This window comes from Rissa tridactyla, chromosome 9, assembly GCF_028500815.1.
Source record: "Rissa tridactyla isolate bRisTri1 chromosome 9, bRisTri1.patW.cur.20221130, whole genome shotgun sequence".
Taxonomy (NCBI): domain Eukaryota; kingdom Metazoa; phylum Chordata; class Aves; order Charadriiformes; family Laridae; genus Rissa; species Rissa tridactyla.
This window is the reverse complement of record NC_071474.1, coordinates 4,447,654-4,467,447: the sequence shown is the minus strand read 5'-3', so window position 1 is coordinate 4,467,447 and position 19,794 is coordinate 4,447,654. Positions and strand designations below refer to the sequence as shown.

Below are 19,794 nucleotides of genomic sequence, written 5' to 3'. Positions count from 1 at the left end.
TGCAATCCATGGGTCGGGTTTCAGAGGTCAAGCTGGGAATGGACTGTTGTACCTTCCCAGTTACAAGATTTTCCACCATCCCCAGGATAAGTAACACAAGGAAGAGAAAGACGCTGTCTAAATAAGAGTAGACTCCATAGACTACAGGTCAGAGCACTAAACCCCTGCCTTTCTTGCACCAAGTCCAGACCTTACACCAGGGCTGGCAAGAACATCTTTGGAAGGCAGCTTCTGCCCCAGGAGAGCCCTCCTCTGCTTGCAACCCAGAGTTTTAAAGGTTCTTTTATGCCTTTTCCACTCCTTTTCTGGCATGAAAAGGAGAGAGCGAAAACAAAGATATCACCCTGAAACTTAACAAAGCCTCCAGATTTAGTAATCAACAGTGAGGTTATAATACATTGGAGAAAGTGAACACGTACAATGAGGGTTTCTTTCTTACTTTTCATTCTACAAATCAACTGATTATTTATATTGCCATTAAGTCTCGAAATACAGCTCTTTGCTGTATACCCCCCGGAGAGAACTCGCTAGGTCTGACCCAACTTCTCCTTCTAGCAACAGGAAGCCTCATCTGTCCTGCCAGGAGGCATCAGATTGTGCCTATGGTACACCTTATAGGTAAAGGAGCTCACAAAGGGGTCCTGCTAGGTCGCATGCCTCTAACACCCATCCTATATATACAAAGAGAGACCAGACGTTTTTTTTGCCCCTCCCACTGTGTTCTGTGCCAGCCAGGCAACCATCCAAATAAATGCTCTGCACGTACATGCAAATACTATATATTCAACAGCTGACTGTACTAATATGATTTATAATATACATTACATACATACTGTATATTGTACATTTCCACACCTCCCTGCCAAATTCAGTCCTCACGTACACCCAGGAAATCCCTTTGGCCTAGTGCTTCTAGCAAGAGGAATTTCTGCTAGGAGAAATGAGAGCTATCCTCTTTTGACAGCCATACTAACTGAACATTCAGGGGAAACCAGGATCTCTCAGAAAGGGTGACTAATTTCAAAAGTGCACTTGGGAGGAAAAATAAAAATAAAAAAAAAAAAAAATCAGTGTCTCTATTTGCCACGGCTGCAAAGCATGACGGTAACAACTAGTCGCTTGCCTCAAAAGAGACAAGAGACACTTCTTTGGAGGTCTTTCAAAAGAGACCTTGCCCTTTGGGACAGGTCAGTGATTAAGTATCAAATGCCTTGACATCTCCCAGAAGGGCCTCCATGTATGAAGAAAAATTGACTATTTCTTGGCCCTGCAGAAAGCATACCTGTTTACAAGACCCACTCTGCCCTGCAGTTTCCAAAAGGGCTGCCTCTTCATTTAAATTACAAGTTGGGCTTTGTCAGAATGTTTCAGAGACAGCAAAAGCTCTAGTGACTTATTCTTCCAGCCTCCTTTACGATGCTCTCCACTACTTCCCCTCCTTGTTCCAATCTTCCAGCTGGGAGGTAGCCCCAGCCCCCCTTTTTAATATAGGTTTTAATTATTTAGAAGAAGGGTTGTAAATCTGGTGCCATGGTACTAAAAGCCACACCAGAGCTCCTGAAAGACTGCCAACCATTTTTGTTGGTGCCAAAAATATGTAAGAAGTAGTCAGTTTCATCACCACCCGACATTATCCCAACTTTCTGGCATCAAGTGTGAAAATAATTTAAACCATTGGAAAGGACTTATGTTTCACATTTGGTTTGGAATTGTGAAACCTATAGAGGGAAAGAGCCATGCGTCTTCACCCTGGAATAGGTTAAGAAGCAATCTCAAGTTTAATCTGACAAGCCAAGTAGAGTTTCAAGCAGGAAGGATTTGCAGGATTGGGCCTGTAAAGTATTCCTAGGGAGTTAAAGTTTTCCCCAAACTTGCCAGTTGGGTTCTAAAGAGTGCTCAAACCTGTTGGCCCAGATGAGATCTTTTGGACCTGGTAACTTCGATACTCTGGTCATTATTTCGCTTTTTCCATAAGAAATGCATTCCTCATTTTGCCTCCCTCAAATCCTCCAACTACCAGATACTATACTGTGCTAATCTCAGCATGAGAGAGAGATCAGACATCAGCACTAGACAAATACTCTACGCTTTTCTTCTCTAGTCTGTGTGATGTTCGGGAACAGCAAAAAGCTGGATTTTGAAGATAAAGAAGTAAAACAGAAGACCACGTAACTGTTAGAGCTATTTTTCCCACATCTCTGGAAATCATTCTAATTAAATAAAATGCTTTGGATCTGCCAATTCATGTTTGCCTGGGGAGATGCATATCAAAAGCTGGGATACTCCCTCTCATCCTTCTTTCACTGTGAGAGCTCGTACGAACAGGACCTGCCACTGTGCCAGACCCCAGTATTGTTTAGTGTCCGGGAAAGCAGCTGCTGCCCACCCCCACCATCCCAGAGCACCTGAGACACAGGAGTCATCAGGAGCCAAAAATTCAGAGGGGCATAGAAGTTCATCATCATCTGCATTATTAATCTATCCTGGATTTTACAGCTGGTATGACGAGACCATATAGCTGACAGAATCGTGTAACGCAGCTAACAGGAAAGGCTGGAATGATTTCAGCCTCAAAAGGCAGGCAACCAAACTGACAAGTTCATTAAAATAAACAATAATCCACACTTCCCACTACAGCCCCACTCACCACTGTGCTTAACAGTGGCTATATCTTTCATATTAAGGATATTTCAAATCCTTAATTTAGAAGTCAGCTCAACCTTGCTCACTAGCAAAAAAGTCCCTGTTCTCTAAACCACCAAAATATTCTCCCATGCTCTTATCCGGAGTTTTACACATACATTGGTCACACAAGCAATCTGCTCGTTCTTTAATCTACTCTTGTACTACCAGTAGCTCACTCTTCTACACATTATCTTCCTTGCTACCGGAGTTTTTCCTCCAGCTAAATGACAGCAAGGAAAGGAGGAAGGTCCTCACACCCGATCACTGGAATTACAATGGTAATAATGGGACTGCTAGTGCTGGCACTCAAATAGCATTTGTAATCGCATCATCCTGCTTCGCTGGCTTCACCATTCTGTCTCTGTCCTCTGGTAGTACTGGAGGAGCTACAATGGCTCGAGGGCTAAGTTGGGACAGGAATCCAAATCTTCAGTGTTCTCTGCACATGGTTATGGACCTTCCCACATGTTAATACTCTCCAACAGTTACACTGTTTTTCCAGCCCTTTTTATTTTCACAACATCTTTGAACAAGATATGTGAAATGCTGAATCTTTAACAGATTTTTCTTTTTCTCCTAAGTGTTCATTAGTTACATACATATGAACAAGCTGAAAAGAGAACAGTTTTAAACATCTGACGGATTCCATCCCCTTCTCAATTTCTCCACTGTTGCACTGTAAATCTTAGTTTAACCGTTTCCTCAAAGTTAAAAGGAAATTAATATTTAAAGGGAAGAACAAAAAATAACACAAATACAGTTTAATAAACTTCATGTGGCTTTTAGTCCTGTCCTTATTAACCATGCTTCGCCTCTAAGTTAGCTGTTATTTACAAGTGCAATTCAAGCAAATTTAAAACAAGAGTCTTAGGTCTTGCTCCAGTGTCATTTCAGGTTTACACTCAGGTCCGAGAGCAGATCACATGCAGAATATCTGGCTGCACCTCTGTCCCAGCCTGCCCCAGCCTCCAAGACTGCTAAACAAGGAGACCACAACATGCTCTCCCTTTCATCCACTGTGGAAGGGGAAAGAAAATCCCAGCACAAAGAAACCCAGCATGGTAATTTTAAGAGGTTTAACTTTTCAGCTCATGGACCAGCTGTGGATGAATGCCAGACAGCTCCTCTCCCAGACAAGAGAATTCAGCAGAGCTGAAGGTTTCCTCAGGGGATATCGTATCATCTTATAATCCTACCATGACTGCACTGCCCTGCTTCCCATATCAGCGGAGGCTCTTGCAGTCACCTGGAGGGCAGCACCGCCCTGTTGCACACAGAAAACACTCACTACCACTGGACAGGGATTGAGCTTGCCGAGCCTCAGATGTCTGCTCTAAACCAGGCATCGTCTCCCTCTACACTCAATGAAGAAAGTAAAATACCCTCCCCAGTGACAATTCACCAATCTAAAGCACCTAAGAAACAGAACAAACCACCAGGGCCAGTGCTCTTTACAAGTGCCATCTTCATCGCTCACTCTCCTCTTGATAACCAGAGCCAGGCTTAAAACCAACAGACCATGCCTCTTCTGTTCTTCCTCTTTTTCCCCAAGGACAGAGCGGATCTACCGTTTCACTAGGAGTCCTTTGAGTTATTGCTCGTTCCCTGGAGGCTGCAGTCCAACCTACTCAGTTTTCTTTGCCCTGACTGGCCTTCCATATTGGATCCAAAACCACACTGAGACATCCTACGTAGGCACTTACGCCCACCTGGATATCAGTGGGAGTTCAGAGACTCTAGAAGCAGCTATGCATCCAAACAGTTTGTATCTGGTCCCACAACATCATTGGTGACCAGCAATGTGGGCAATAGCAGGGGCAGAATTTCCCAGTTACTGCAGCTAGCTGAGAAATGCATTTCTGGCATTTAACCTTGTTTAGTACCCAAATGCAGTCATGACTTTATAATAATCAGCATTTTCTCTTACCACTTCCATCAGACTTACAGCATCTCTACCCAGCCTTCCCGAAAAAAGCAAACACCTGGCTGACACAAAATACAGATGGATGCCCTATCATCTCTCTTTGCCTGTACTTGCCAAAGCTTGTCTACATCTACACCCTCAGAAAGTTTGTGGATGGTACCAAGTGAAGAGGATGCACCAGAATGAAGAGCCAACGTTCAGAAATATTTCAACAAGCTGGAAGATTTGTGCACCAGGAGCTGCATGAGGTTTAACAAACGTAAACGTACATGAAGCTTGGAAGAAAAGAAGCCCTTTTCTCCTCTCTGTAGATTGAATGAGACTATGCTACAAAATGTTTAAGGCTTCCCAACTTCCAGCATGTATTTCTTACAGTGTAGCTTCAATTACTCTAGTCCATCCTGTAATGAGAACCTCACTGTTCTCATTTCATGAGCCCTTGTAATGTGCATCACTCACTTCCACCGATGCAGTCTGCACAAGGAAGTCTCACTGAATTCAAAGGAGATGAAAACATGGTGTGAAAAAGTTAAATGAACGAGCCTGAGCAGGAGGGAGACACAACCTCTTCTCTTATCTCACTTGAGAAGCACAATCCATTTTAACTAGCGACAGGTCAAAAGGCAGTCCTGAACCCAAAGTCAGAGATTCCAGATTTCAAAATGAAAAAGAGAAGTTAATTAAACATCTGCCTCTAAATGCATCCCAGTGATTTTCACCTTTCAGATAAGGTTCCTGAACAGACAAGAGTTTTCAAGCTCATTTCTAAGTCAAAATCTAATGCTCATTTTAACATGAGCCCATAAGCCTCTTAAAGCTGTAACTGTTTCAAAAATTTAGGTACAAGAAATACAAGAAGTCTACACCAATTTTAAGGTACTGACGTTGCAGTCCAACAGACTGGATAGCAGTCCAGCACTTCAGCATGTGAAAGTGACCCTAGTACGAAAAAAAAAAAAAAAAAGTAAATTAATACATCAAACGAAGTCTTCGGGAATCCCACATTACAACTGTGGAAGAAGTCTCCCCAAAAGGCACAGAAGCCTGCCTACCTCACTTATCTTGGGTCCACAGGACTGATAAGACCTGCTAGGACTCAGAGAAAGCATGTTGCAATCACAGCACAAATACAGGGTGCTGAAAAGGCCTCCTCTACTGTGCTCTCCAGGCGTCAGTCAAAAAAGCTCTACAGAAGGTAACACTGCTCTGTCAAACTTTGACAGAGAGGGTAAGGGCAGCACACAGAGGGCAACAGTCAAAACGCCACTGTGAAACTGCACCTGAAAGCAATAGATGAGTAGTTCTGAGATGTCTCGAGCAAAATAGAATTTCCTTGCTGGAGGGAGACCTAACAATATGTCATCTAGGAACTGATCTCAGAAGCAGAGACCTTGGTCTACTACACAAGTCAACTCAAGGTAACACAGCCAGAACTTTCCAAAAGAGAGGCAATTTCCTGTACTGCCTACTGTCTTCTAGTGTTGGTCAGTCGATTTGCAGAACTTTGCTCCTACCTGTGTCTCCCCAGCACCAGGAAAGGACAGTTAAGTCCTGCAGCGTGGTCAGAATCCAGGTATTCACACAACTGCGTGCCCCAGACGGAATACAGTCCTGCCAAGTTGAAGGCAGTAGCGCTTTTCAGGAACATGGTACCTCTTGTCTACACTGCAAATCCCAGGCTCTCAAAAGGAAGATGAGGGTTGGAGTATCCTCACATCCGGAACTTTAACTGTGCAGATGAGACCTTAGGTACACCGGTCCTAAACGTGCTACGGCCTCACGTAGCTACAAGGGTACGGCCACCCTTCTCAATGCAATTGCAAGCTGAAGCAGGAAACTACAACATGCTGGTTAACAGCAGCATCTGCAAACAGAGTTTAAAAAACAAAACACAACCTCTAGGTGCCACACTGTGAATCTGATATCATTACCAGGAAGCAATTGCTCGGTCTGGTTGTAGCTCAGTTTTCATGCCACTGTGTCAGGGATTTTGTTTTTATTAGAACTCCACTTGCCCTGATCATTTTATATCACTTTTTGTGTGATTTATGGCATAGTTGAGGAATACGATTACAACAAAGTCTGAGCCAGCTGGAGATCAGGATACAGTATTATTACCTACTCTACTTCTCAGCAACCATCTTTTTCAAATGAGATGTCCTGATCATCCAGTTTGAGTCCAACGAGCACTCCCACACTGGAGCTTTCAGGAAATCTCCCACTGCAGCACTAGCACTGTTCAGAAGACAAATGCCAGGATAAATAGGCTGCAAGGTTTCCAGTACCAAGGTCTTTCTTCTAGCCCAGCATGCAGGCCTTGTCCGTATCCCCCACCTGTGAAGCTGTGCTGCTGATGAGGGCAAAGCCTTGTTCTTTCTGCTAAAAACAGGGATTAAGGAAGCAATGGGAAAATTCAAAACCCACTGTAGTGATGGTCTTGATATTTTAAATTGGCAGACTAGGAGGCAAAAAATTTGGGCTCTAGAGTCACCTGATCTCAGTTCCACTCATGGCAGATTCAAGACTTCCTAGATAATTTGAGGCAAACTCTTAATTCCTCTGATCCCAGAAAACATCTTACCACTAAATTGCATAGCTTTCACTACAGGTATGCTGATTTAGTGTGGTCACTGCAAAAGACTACGTAAACACTGAAAGCAGGCTAAGATCTGACATGTTTCATGTTTAAGAATAGACGAAGAAGACAAAAAGGTCCATTTAGCTAGAATAAGAAGGTCTATCTACATGGTGACGTGGATCAATTTAATCAAACAATTGCAAAAGTTAATGAGGTTCATCCTAAGTTTAGGTTCATCCCAAAGACGCTTCAGTTTTCTGTTCTCTAGTTTTTAGTTCACAAGGGTGTTATAAACCTTAACTCACTCGTATGTATCATGCACCTGCTTTTAGCCCTTTTCCCATTCCTGGCGATTATCTGAATGAAGAGTAAGTGAACAGATTTCCCTAACAGGAAAGGAGTATTCCAACATGCAGAAACACATCTCCCTCAACACATCTGCCCACACCACCCTCAGGACCAGATCCACAGGCAAAGGTGAGCAGAGCTTTACCAATGCTGCCACTTACACATGCAGCAGTATTGGCCTTGGTCCCCAAGAGGTGCCACAAATGAGCAGCTTTGCCACTTTTTGATCCCAAGTTCATCTACCTGAGTTATGTCAATTTAGTTGTTGCTTAGAATTCATATGATACAAACGGATATTGCAATATTGCAGCTTATATTTGCAGAGTAATGAACAAAGACTAACTAGTCTTGTTTCTTTTCCAACTTTTCTACTGGGAATATCGCCAATCTTTTCCACTCCCCCTCCTCCATTCCCTGATCTCAGGCAGTTAATACTGTGCCTACAACTACATTCCTCTTTTTAAAAAGGTTCCTTCTCTGCCTGTTTGTGCTTTTCAGCTCTGCTGGAGTAGGTAGCTTTGGAAGCCCAGCACTTCATGAGCGGGATTAACAAAACGTGCCTAGTGACAAAAGCGTAGAGCTGTTAGTGATTTAAAGCTTGAACTGGAGATATCAGTTTTAAACTCTGAGAAGGCCCTCGGTGATATAAAGCTCAATTTACAGGGCCACTCAAATACTCAGCATCTCAGAGCCACTATTTATTTTTTTTCCCCCCAAACCTGAGGCACAGCGCCCTCAAATGGCTCAGGAATGAAGGCCCGAGCCCCAAGCGCAGAGCACATCAAGTGCTTCTCACTGCAAAGTTTAAAACAAAATCTCCATCAACAGGCCTGTACCGAGAAGTTAAGCACACATCCCAGGAATACGTATGCTTAATGCCCCAGTGACTTTCTGAAGTACTTTCAAGTTATCAACAATAATTACAAACTAGACATCACCTTAAACATCTAAGTCTTCACCACTGAGAAACAGAAAGGCTCTCCCATGCAAGATCACCCCTTCTTAGCAGGACGCTCAGATGAGAACACAGGCCCTGCAGAGCCACCAGAAAACGTGACAACCTCAGGGAGAGAAACCCTGATTCATGAGGTGGGAAAATGAGCGGGATGGCTGTGCCGGAGTACCAGCTGTCCCTACAACACAGCTCCCACAAAACACCCACACACACCAACACCGACCGCACGAGCTGGGTGGAAAGGGCTGGCTGAAGAGCCGAGGAGCTGTAGGATTGAGCCAGGCGGGCGGGCAACCAAATCCCCCCACAGCGGGACCCAGCCACCAGCCAGATGGCAGGGGTACAGTGACAAGACGAGGGCCCGTCAGCCAGGCTGCTCCGCTACAGCGCCCTCAGGCCCTGCTGCCCGCCCACCCCCAGTGGCCTGTGGCTGAGGTACGGCTGAAGCCGGGGCAGCTCCCACACGGCGGAGAGCCGGGGCGGACAGAAAACCCACAGCGTGTCGGCGGCGAATGCTAGCCAGGGCCCGGGGAGGCGAGGGGCCGGGCGGGAGGCGCACCGCGCTGAGGCGAGGCGCGGGCACGGGCCCCATGGCCACTCAGTCGGGGCAGCTGGGGACATCTCCCAGCGCAAGGAGCCGGGACTGACAGGAAAGTCTTGCCGGGGGACACCAGAGACGCTCGCAAGCGCCCGGGGAGGCGAAGGGACGGGACGGGCAGCGGGCGGGAGGGGCACCGCGCCGAGGTGAGGTGAGGAGCGGGCGGGAAGGGCACCGCGCCGAGGTGAGGTGAGGAGCGGGCGGGAAGGGCACCGCGCCGAGGTGAGGCGAGGAGCGGGAGGGGGCCCCACGGCCGCTTCCCGCCTCCCCCAAGCTGGGAGCGGGTCGGGCAGCTCCGGGGCTGACAGGAGAAGCCCGGCGGGGGCGGCGGAGGGTCCGGCCGCAGCCCCGGGGGAAGGTCGGGGGGGGCGGCCCGCGCTGAGGGGAGGCGGGTCGGGGTGGCAGTACCAGCCCGGCGCAGGTGCTGAGAGAGGCGAAGGAGTCGCTGCGGTTCAGCACGTGTCCCGTGTAGAAGCAGAGCCGCTCCGCCGGGGGCCGCTGGGAGCCGGGCGCCCGCCGCCCCTCCCCGCGCCGCTGCTCCACCACGAAGCCCCGGGCGAGGAAGCGCAGGTCGCGGCGGAGGTGCAGGTAGAGCTCGGCGCCGGCGGCGGGCAGGCGCAGCAGCAGGGCCTCCGCCGTCGCCCTCTGCCGCGGCAGCGCCCGCCGGCGCCGGGGGCCGCCGCGATCCCCTCGCACGGCGGGCGGCAGCAGGTGGATCTTCTCCAGCGCCACTCGCTCCGGGATCACCACTTCCAGCTCCGCTCCGCCAGCTGCAGGCGAGAAGGAGAGAGGCTCAGGCGCTCGCACCCCCGCGGCCCGACGGGGCGGCCGGGGGCTTCGTGCCCCGCCGGCGCACCCCCCCGTACCCCTCCGGTGCCCCCGTCCACCCCCGCGCCGGGACGCCCCGTCCTGCCGGGGCAGGACAGCCCTGCGCTCGGATTTCAGCGCTGAGATTCATGCACTGGAAATTGTGAACAGGCTGCAGAGACAATGGAGCCAGCGGAAGAAAGGGATTTATTTCTCTCTATATATACACACACACACACATATATATATATATTAGAGGCAAAAATGTGCAGGGAAGAGAGGAATAAAGCAAATGCTAAAACTACTTGTATCATTAAAATATATATAGAGAGAGTTCAGACACAAGCATCGCATTTCACCAACCCCAATAAAAATCTGCAGGGAGAAGGGGAAAAGCAGAGCAAGCCGAAGCCGCAGCCAAGGACAGTCAGCAGCTTTCCACATGAAACGTTACAGCAGCAGCGGCGAGAGGACAGGAAAAGAAAATACAAAAGCCTGGAGCAATTCATCCTGCAGACTGGGACCGCGGCCACGCAGGGGATCCGGTGCGTGCCCTGCGGTCCGGGCCGGCGCCCACCGCCCGCCCCGCCGGGGACCGACCGGGATCCGACCCTTGTCAGCGCTGCCGGGGAAGGGGGACGCCGGGGGAAGGGGAGCGCTACCTGTGCCGGCGTCCAGTCCCCAAAGCAGCAGGCAGGGAAAGACGAGAGGCAGGAGGCAGCCGTCAAACATTTTACGGCAGCGGCGGGGCCCAGCGCGGAGCGGCGGCGGCGGCAGCGCGGCCCGGACTGAGCCCTCCCCGCCCTCGGAAAAAGTAATCGGCGCCGCCGACAGCCCCGGCGTGGTGGGCGCCCGGCCACGCCCCTCCCCACCGCCCCGCGCGCCCATTGGCGCCGGCTCCCGCCGGGCTCCGCCCACGACCTCTCCCATTGGCTGAAGGCGCCGGGCGGAGGGCTGGGCTGGGCTGGGCGGGGAGGGGGGGTGCACGTGGGTTGGGGCGGCCGGCAGGGGGCGCCCTCTCCTGCCCCCCCCTCCCCGCCCGCGCCCCCGGGCAGGGCCCCGCCGGGGCAGGGCCCCCCCTGTCCTGGGGTGGGAATGGGCGGGCGCCGGGGCAGACCCGGCACTGGGTGGGTGCCCACGGAGCCCAGCGAGAGGCATGGGAGGGCTGGCAAAAAGCAGCTGGCAGGTGGGCTCCTCCGGCGTGTCTCCTGCATATCCCTGTCTCCTGCATGTCCCCGTCTTCCCCACTCAAAAGGGTTTAGACGCTGACTTGAAAAACTTTAGAAGCTTGCTTGAAAAACTCACCCATCCCTTCATGTCCTTCTTCCGCCGCCGTCTGAAGTACTGACCCCAGGACTCAGGAGAGCAGGAAAAAACCAAGGTTAGCAATATACAAGCGCACAAAGATTTAAGGCAGTGATACTCCCGGAAGCACTCATCACATGTCTGAAAAGAAGAAACAAGTGCACAAAGCTCAGCAGATCTAAAAATTGATTTTTACAGTGGTGGACAAGAATGGGACGCTAATTTAACGCAGGGAGGACCAGTTGTTCAAGCTACCTAAGAGGGCAGTTTGGGAGAGGAAGACAAGGAGGAAGCTACCTGCCAACTCCCTTTCCCTTGCCACTCTGTGTGGGGAAGACACATCCTCACCCAGGCGCAACCATTTTCCTGAGATCCTGCAGCCATAAGAGCTTCTTCCTACCTGATGGTCTGGGCACGTCCTGTGTGTCCTCAGCTGCCCAGGGGTCAGGAGAAGTCGGCTTGGTCCAGGGGCTGTTGAAAGCAGTAGGGTGATTTCCAAGAGTGGAAAGATTTCCGCTGCATTCGGTGGGCTTTGGATCGGATCCTGTGCTCCTGGCGTGACTGAGTTGTGGAAAGCAGTAAAGGCCCGATATGTTAGCAGCTTTAAACTGCTGTGGCCCAGCAGAGCAGCATCCCAGAGTCTAAACTTCTGCAAAAATCTGCAAGTTTGTTACTGAAATTGTAGAAGAATTCAAAGGAAGACCCATAAAAGAGTGTGAATGACTCTGGCAGATCTCCGTGCAGCACTTACACAAGAATTGTCCAGAGTTGTACTGACAGCGGTAATGGCTCTGAGTCGCAAGCGAGGGGAATTAGATTTGGATGCTCATCCCTGCAAGTGAAGGCAACGGGAGTAGTGCTAAGAAAAGGGGCATTTGAATCTAGGAAAAGGACTGGTAAGAGAGATGAGTGGGTTAACACCATTTTCTCTCTTTCAGGCATTGGACCGGCAACAAGAACCATGTTTTCTTTGCGATCTCCTCCCGTGACAAGTAGAGAGGCTGTTTGAGAGCCAGAATCCTAGAACTGCCTCCAGCCCTTCACCCTGCCGGCTGTGCTCTTCCAGGGCACCGAGGGCCACCCTGCGGCACGTGGCGGGCTGGCGTAGCACCTCAGAAAGACCTATCTTGCACGGGGCCTCTGCAGCACCATATGGGCATGAGCGCACGCAGATGTCCTACCTCCCGCTGCGGTCTTGGGGAAGCTCCTCGTCTCTCCAGTGCGGTGGCACTTGGAGGACCTTACCAGCAGTCAGCAGCAAGAGCGAAACTGAGGACCTGCAACCAGCTCCCAGGAGACAAAATCTGAGTGAAGCCAAGACCCATGGCTCAAATTCACTTTTTTAACATGAGATCAGGTGAGATTTAACAGCTCTGTGTTTTTCTGCCTCTTTCAAGGCTCAGTCTGGTCTTTAACGAGTAAGTTACTAAAGCAAAAGGACTGGCCCAGAACCCATTAAAGTGAGACAAAAACTCAGTTTGGGACTGCCTTGGTCTATGTCAGTAGTGTAGCATAACACGGCTAAAACAAAACCTCAGAGCCTGAATAACTCTCCTGACCTGTTGCGAACCAACAATTTCAGTGCCTCCCTCCAAGGCTGGGGCCCCGGCTGGCACAGCAGCTCTGGGCAGCAGCTCCCCCACGGCTCTTCCACCCGTGGCAATCCTCCACTCCTGAGAACCAAGAGGCAATTTGATTTGTGAGCTGCCAAATCTGGCCTGAGCCCTGAACAGTCATGTTTAAACCCAGACCACCAGCCGTCTTCATTTGCTGAGGGACCAAACCTGGTGCCTCATCTCTTCCCTCAAAACAGTTTGATGAAGGGCCTTAGATTTGCTTAACTTTTTAGTAGACCCTTTCTCCCACCTTCCAAAGGCCTGTGCCAAAATAATAATAACGATACAGTGAAAGAATAAATGTAATAGTGTGGGGGAAGAGGGGCACTAATAAAGAGAAGTCTGTAACTTACTGCACGGAAGGGCTCGCTCGGTGGCTGGGCTGGCCAGCACAGACTGCGTCGGGGTAGGGCTGGTCCCTGCTGAGCATCGGGGAGTCGCAGAGTGTCTGGGCAGGGGCCCAAGAGGCTGCAACACCCCACAACAGGGGCAACTTCACAGGCAGGCCTTGGTGTTGGCAGGGGCTGGAGCCAGGAGCAAGGGACAAGCCCCCGCAGAGGTACCCACACAACAAAGGAGGAAACTGTCTTAGGAGCAGCAGTGTTTTTATTGAATCCAAATCCCAAAGCTCCAGTGAGACACGGGCTCTCTTTATTAATTTAACACCATGAGCTTTTCAGAAATGCCTCGAAATTGTTACTGATAAGGGTAACACGTGTGGCACGAGCAGGCTGTGGTCCTGTCGTGGTGATTGCATTTCTCCCCTGCCCCCAGCCCGGGGGGTGGTGGGGGTTTCTTCTCCTTTCACCATCACAGAGAGGGGGTTTGGCCCCGTGGTTTCTAGGAAACAAGCCCTCTCCCCCTCTGAAACTCGTGTTTTATTTTTTTGCAATTTTAAAAGTACATTGAGGAAGCCAAGTTTCATGGCCATTATTGCACAGTTAATAACCCTTTGGAGACTGCAGACATGTGTTATATACATCTTCCCCAGCAGTCATTTGGCTCGCCGCCTGGAAAATGCCAGCATGCGAGGGGTTAACTTAGCCATTACTCAGCCTTCTCCCTTCTCTCCAACCACCCTTCTCCAAACCCTTCCCGTCCTGGTCCTGAGCGGGCAGTCCCAACCTCACAGGTGATGCTTTCCTGCCTGGGACACTCCGATGCCTTCCCCTCTCCCCCTGCAGCTCCTCGCCTGGCTGGGTCTCTGGGCAGCAGGGATTTCCTCCTCTGCTGCACCTGCTCTGGCGCTGCAGAGTTTGGCCAGGATGGTCGGGCACGACTGGGTGCGTGCTGCTGTTACCTGTGCAAATGCTGCCCCAAAGAAGCCAGAGACAGCTTAATGACAGGTAGGGACCAAGAAGAGCTCTTTTGTCATTTAAAACAATCAACCAAATATGAAGAAGTAGTTCTGTAGGTGCCAGAAGTGGGTTTCCTACAGATCGTTTTTTCACAGTGAGCTAGAGGTTTGATTAAAGCTGCTTCCCTGGACAGAGGGTGTTTAAGGCTGTGCTTCTTCATGTTGGACTCACTTCCTATGGTTGGACTCGATGATCTTAAAGGTCTTTTCCAACCTAGATGATTCTATGTGGAGTCTCCAGGATCTAGTACCATTGAGGCAGCTCTCAGCAAAGACAATTATGAGGTTTTTCCTTCCAGCAGCCTGAATTCTCCCGAGCCCTCAAGAGAAAAACTCTCTCTGGGACATCTTGTCAAGTCTGGCTGAAAATGGACAGCCTGTTCTTGAGCTCCTGGCAGTGCAGAGCAGAAAGAAAAGCGACTGTGATACTGGAGGTGTCCAGGCACAGAGCAGAGCCACCAGCACCTATTGTCCTCATAGGAGCACGCAGCCGGCTTCAGTTCAGGTAAGTCCATGGCAGGAGACCTATTCCTTTCTTTCTCCTAGCAGGGAGCTTTTTTCATGGGCTGACAAGGGTTCCCTTTTGTCACAGGGAGTGTGCTTTAGTTGAGATGTGTCTTGTCTCACAAACAGCGAGTGCATTGCACGAGGTTTTCCCTGGAGATCTTTTCTCTAAACACTTCCCCTCTGCCTGTCTCCGGGGGCCTCACAGTTTCACCCAGCTGCAATGGGGAAAAACATCCTATTTCCATGGAATACAGAGAAAAGAGAAGAAAAATATTCCTGTGGGATAGGGGCCGAGGAATGGGCTCCTGAAATACCAGGTCACTTCACGCCTGCCCCGGTGAGAGTGGAGATCTCACTACATCGCCGCACTGGTGCCACTACTGTCTGCACAAAACCTCCTGGGGCATCTTGCTGCCTTGGCACAAATGTTTGGAGGGATCGGGGTGCAACACTGTCAGGAGCAGAAAATGACATCGCATACATGCCACTGTGGGTGAGAAAAGCCAGGAATATAAAAGAATGTGCTCCCAATTCTCCCAACACAGCTGCAGGGTGCCAGGAGAATCCACTCCTCCAGTGCCGGCAGTGCTTCACGTAGAGAGATCAGAAAGCTAAGTGTACCACCACCTCCATCCAGACCACACTGGGATTTTTAAACAGAGACGAGGCTAGTCCGGGGTCTGTTTGGTATCTGAGAGCTGCGCATAGATAGCCATCACCCAGGCAATAATAATCAGCCACACGTCACTCCCCAGGCATGCAGGAACAAATGGACAAAGGAAAGAGCTGTCCTTTTTTGCGGCTGACCCTAAAGTTCAGCAAGGCTTTTTATGAAGTCCAGCGTTGCCACCTCTTATGATGTTATCAGGAACCTGGGAATAGCTGGCACTTTCTTTTGTTCTGTTTTATGGTTTGTTTGGGTTTTTCCTCTACAGGCCTTGGCTCCTGCAATCACGAGACTGATTTCTCATTTAACTCCATCACTCCGTGTTTGACCCCATGACGGGCTGGGAAATGTGAGCTGCGAGAAGCCTAGAGGCTTATTGCCTAGGAGCAAATGAAGAGCTTCGCAATCCTAGGTTTGTTTAAAATAATCCTTTTTCAAAAAATGATGCTGTTGATCTCTTTTTTTGGTGTGAAGGCAGATTTTCTGAATGCTTGGCATTGACAACAGCAGAGCCCTTCCTGCAGGCACCACCTCCCTCTTTCCCTGGCACGGGCCTTCCGCTGGTCATATCCCACATCTGGCATTCCCCTTCTTCTCAAACATCTCCATTTGTATCCAACACTTGCCTTGGGTGAGGATCATCCCCCAAATCAAATATGTCATATAAGGCTCCTCCTTCTCTGCACATTCCTTGCAGCAGGGCACAAGAAGCCCAAGGAGGAGATTTGTAAGCCAAGAAGGTGGTGCATGACTTGGAAGAGAAACAGAGGTGATGCCGAAGGGATGCACAAGACAATACAGCCATCTGCATGGATGTCTACAGGGGCCTGAACGTGGTGGCCCAGTGCAACTGCACAGACCTAAAGTGGCTTCTTTCCATCATGAAAGTACTAATAAGGGCAACTGCCGGCTTAAAACCCTCTTGATAATGTTTCCCTATTTCTTTAACACCTCTCCCTTGAGCACTCTCTCCCCCCTTCACAGCGTCTTGGCCAATTACACTTGCAAAGCAAACAGAAAACTCAATATCCCCACGAGCAGGGATTACCAGGGGTCAGGGGCCCTCGTCAAGCGCTGTGGCAGGGGCTCCGAGGTGGGTCACGGCACAGGAGCCGGCTCTCCTCCAGCCAGCAAGGCACTTTCCCGGCCCTGGAGAACGAGGGGGCCCACAGTCGCCACAACCAGACACTGCAGGGCTGGGGTGCCCCTCCTTACAGCCCTCCAGAGCTGCAGGGCCACGAGTGGGGGGAATGTGCCATGGTGGAGAGGGTTGTCCTCCAAGCACAAGCTCCACTAGATGGTGGCACAGAGCTGAGGAAGGACTGTGTCCTGCAGCCCCCCAGTCTGGGTCTGAGAAACAGCCCCAAGCCCGTGTGCTCAGGTAATTGTTGCTCTGGACTTTTGTAGTCTAAACCTTCTTCTTTTGTCTCATCTTCAAGCTGCTCCCAAGCTGCCCTCAAAGCTTCGTTAAACCACTTGAACTAACTTTTACACAAATTCATCAATCAAAATCCTCCACTTTTTAGCCGTGAGCAGTGATAGGACCAACAACGCAACAGCATTCAGAGTTACTTTTCCCCACAGGACCAATTTTCACTCAAGTTTGTGCGAATTTTCCTGGTTGCTCCCATTTTGGATGCAGAGCTGTGCAGAAGCATTACTGTAACGCCACTGTCAGAAGCAGTGCAGAGTTCACAGCCCAAAACCTCTGGCTGCCTGGAGCTTTTAAAAATTTACAATACAGTTTTGCTAGCCTTCTCCCCAGACTTGGCTGCTCTGCACTTCTCCCCCTCGAGACCACTCAGTCTTGGTGATCCCTCCCCATCATTTGAGTCAGCAAATTCCCCAACGCTGTCCCAGGGTGACAAACACCCCCAGCAGGGAGGGAGCTGCGGGCACCCAGCATCCAGCACATGCTGTCCCACAGCCTTTAGTGTGAACTCCACAGCCTGGAGATGCAAACTGGTACGTTTGGTCAACTGGTGTTGCTTATCTATGTTAGTTATCTAGTCTAGGGGTCACTTGGAGCACCTATCTGGGGAAAGAGACCCACATTTTGGGCTCTTGAGCTGACCCAAAGCAGCAAAAGCATCTTTGTTCTCAGGGGAGAAGGGAGCAGGGCAGGCAGGATGCGCCGTGACCGTCGCACTGCCACAGCTGTAATGCCGTGCACTTTGATAAGCACTTGTGCGAGTCACGCTCTTCTAAGCGACAGCAAGGGCTGCCTTTTCCTCCGCAGCCTCAAGGAAACCCAACTGCCCACGTCAGCAAAGTCTGCTCGGAGTCCCTAGGTAAGAACCGGCCAGACGGAGGGCCAGCACGAGGTCTGGAGGGAGCAACCCTTCTGGAGTCTGAAACACATCCTGCTCTTTAATCAACAACAGCCACCAATACCTCATCCCAGTCCATTTGGGGCCAATATTGTCATTATTTGCAAGGTCGTACAGTGAACCAAGAACAGAATCGGGATCCTCCTCTGATGCTAGATCCTCTCTCCCAACAGAGCTGGCAATTGACTTTGGCTTGGTTGCAAGTATTCGTTCATAAAAGCAAAATATTAGCGTCAATCTAGGACTTTTATAACTGCCTGCTTTCGGGCTTTCTGGGCTGGACACCCACAGGAGTGAGTGGAGATGCGTTTCAATTAACCTGCTGGCAGTGAGGCGTCCCACCGGCACCGTCTGTGAGCTGTGATGGAGGAAACTGTGCCAACAGCTGGGTACCTGCCCATGGCAAACCCCAGGCACAGCGAGTGCCAGGCAGGCAACCTCGAAGCTCCAGTCTCTGCTGGGACAGTCAAGTCAAATCCAGCTGCCTCCTGGCTCTGAGAGAGGAACCTGGAGAAGAGCTGGGGTCAGGTGGGAACCAGGGGGGCTGCCACCCACAGTCTACAGCTCCCGAGTGCCTCCTGCTCATCCTCAGCCATGCACGGAGGGAGCTCAAGGAAACACTTCATTCCGCTATCAAAGCAAACCGGTTCCCAGCTGTCTCCGCAGCCACAGCTGAGCGCAGCCTGACGACGAGGGTTGTGCAGAATGGGATTGAAGAACCTCATTTAGACCAACAGATCTCTCTCTCCTGCTGACGCTCGAGGGGAGCGTGGGGGTGCACAGGCTGTGTGCTCGGCTCAGTGGGCTGTTTCAGCCAGGGCTTAGCACAGCTATGGAGCCGCCGGGCTCCTCAGCACGCTCTTCATGGAACCCAAACCCAAAACTTCCTCCGGGCAGGAACCCAGCAGTAAGGGAGGAGGTGTGCACTGTGCCCCTCCGCTAGGTTTCTAGGGGGAAAACTCCTATAACTGCTAGATTTTGGTCTTAATTGTTTGTCTCTCTGCTCTGCATTTGTAAAAAGCCCACTTTGTCCAGCGTTTAACACTGCTTAACGATTTCTTCAACCTGGGGCTGCAGTAGCCGCTACTTATTTGCATTAAAGGAGTTTGGGCACAGCTTTCTATAGCGAGCACTTCTCAGTGGTGCCTCCTGCCAGCACACTGCAATGGTTTTGGAAGTGTTTTGGGGCAACATTCTTGGAGTGCAAAACCCAAAAGCTAAGTCCGTGCCCCTGCACATCGTACCTGTCAGGGTGCTGTAGCCCCCAGTCACTGAGCAGCTTGCCTTGTACCTTGTCTTTTCCAGCACACAGCCAGCACCCAATTAATTCCTCCTTCTGCCTTGGTAAAAGCTGTTGGTGGGGAGGTGTTGCCAGGTGATGCAGGGCGGGCTGTTCACAGCCCTCAGCCCACGAGCACAGGTGTTCTCCCTCTCTCTGGTCGACCCACTCAGCGGTGTGGGGATGGACCGAGTTCTGGGGGCAGGCGGTCCTTGGGCACCCCCATCCTCCCGTGATGAGGGCACCAGGCAGGCAGGCTGAACACGGCTGGGGTTAGTACGTGCTGTAGGGTGCCCTCTCAGGGCATGCTCACGGGGTTTTTTCTTACACAAAGCTACTTCTTGGTATTTACAAATCCTCGGGTTGCTCTGGCCATAATGCTCAACCCCTGTTGGATTTAAAGGATGTGAGATGCTCCTCAGTCTCCACCTCCTTCTGTGGTTGGGATGTGACGTCCCACTGCTCCTTTCCTTGCACATGCACACACTGAGCCCGGCCCAAACCCTTCTACCCTTAGAGCTTTGCTTTCTGTTGGTGAAGGTGCAAAACACAGAGCTTGGGGTGGAGAGTCTGTCTCCTAAGGTGGAATGGCAGTGTAACCCTCGTTATTCCGAGAGTTTTATCATCCTTATTTGCATTAACAGACCTTAAAGATCTAGGTGAGAAAGACGCTTCACTTACTAGCAGCTGCAGACGCTGTGGCTTGATAAATATGTAGTTTAAATAGGTAATGAAAAAAAGTCCAAGCAGTAAAGCCAAGCCGGAGGTTTAACACCCTTCCTTCCCCAGCCCCTACCCCCAGGCACACCGGGCAGAGCTCTGGTCCCAGGGGACTCGG

The 19,794-nt window shown here is 50.5% G+C and overlaps 1 protein-coding gene across 2 annotated transcripts in view; it reads right to left on the bottom strand.

The window, feature by feature from the left end:
- The window catches only part of ADAMTS17 (ADAM metallopeptidase with thrombospondin type 1 motif 17), a 191,499-nt gene extending 180,809 nt beyond the window's left edge, over positions 1–10,690 (bottom strand). For both annotated transcript variants that reach the window (XM_054215400.1, XM_054215401.1), the window contains exons 1-2: positions 10,558–10,690; positions 9,497–9,858 (exon numbers count right to left, since the gene is read on the bottom strand). In XM_054215400.1, the coding sequence (XP_054071375.1) occupies positions 9,497–9,858; positions 10,558–10,627 (432 nt within the window). In that variant the 5' untranslated portion in view covers positions 10,628–10,690. The remainder of the gene's footprint in view (positions 1–9,496; positions 9,859–10,557) is intronic.
- Positions 10,691–19,794: the final 9,104 nt, after the last annotated feature.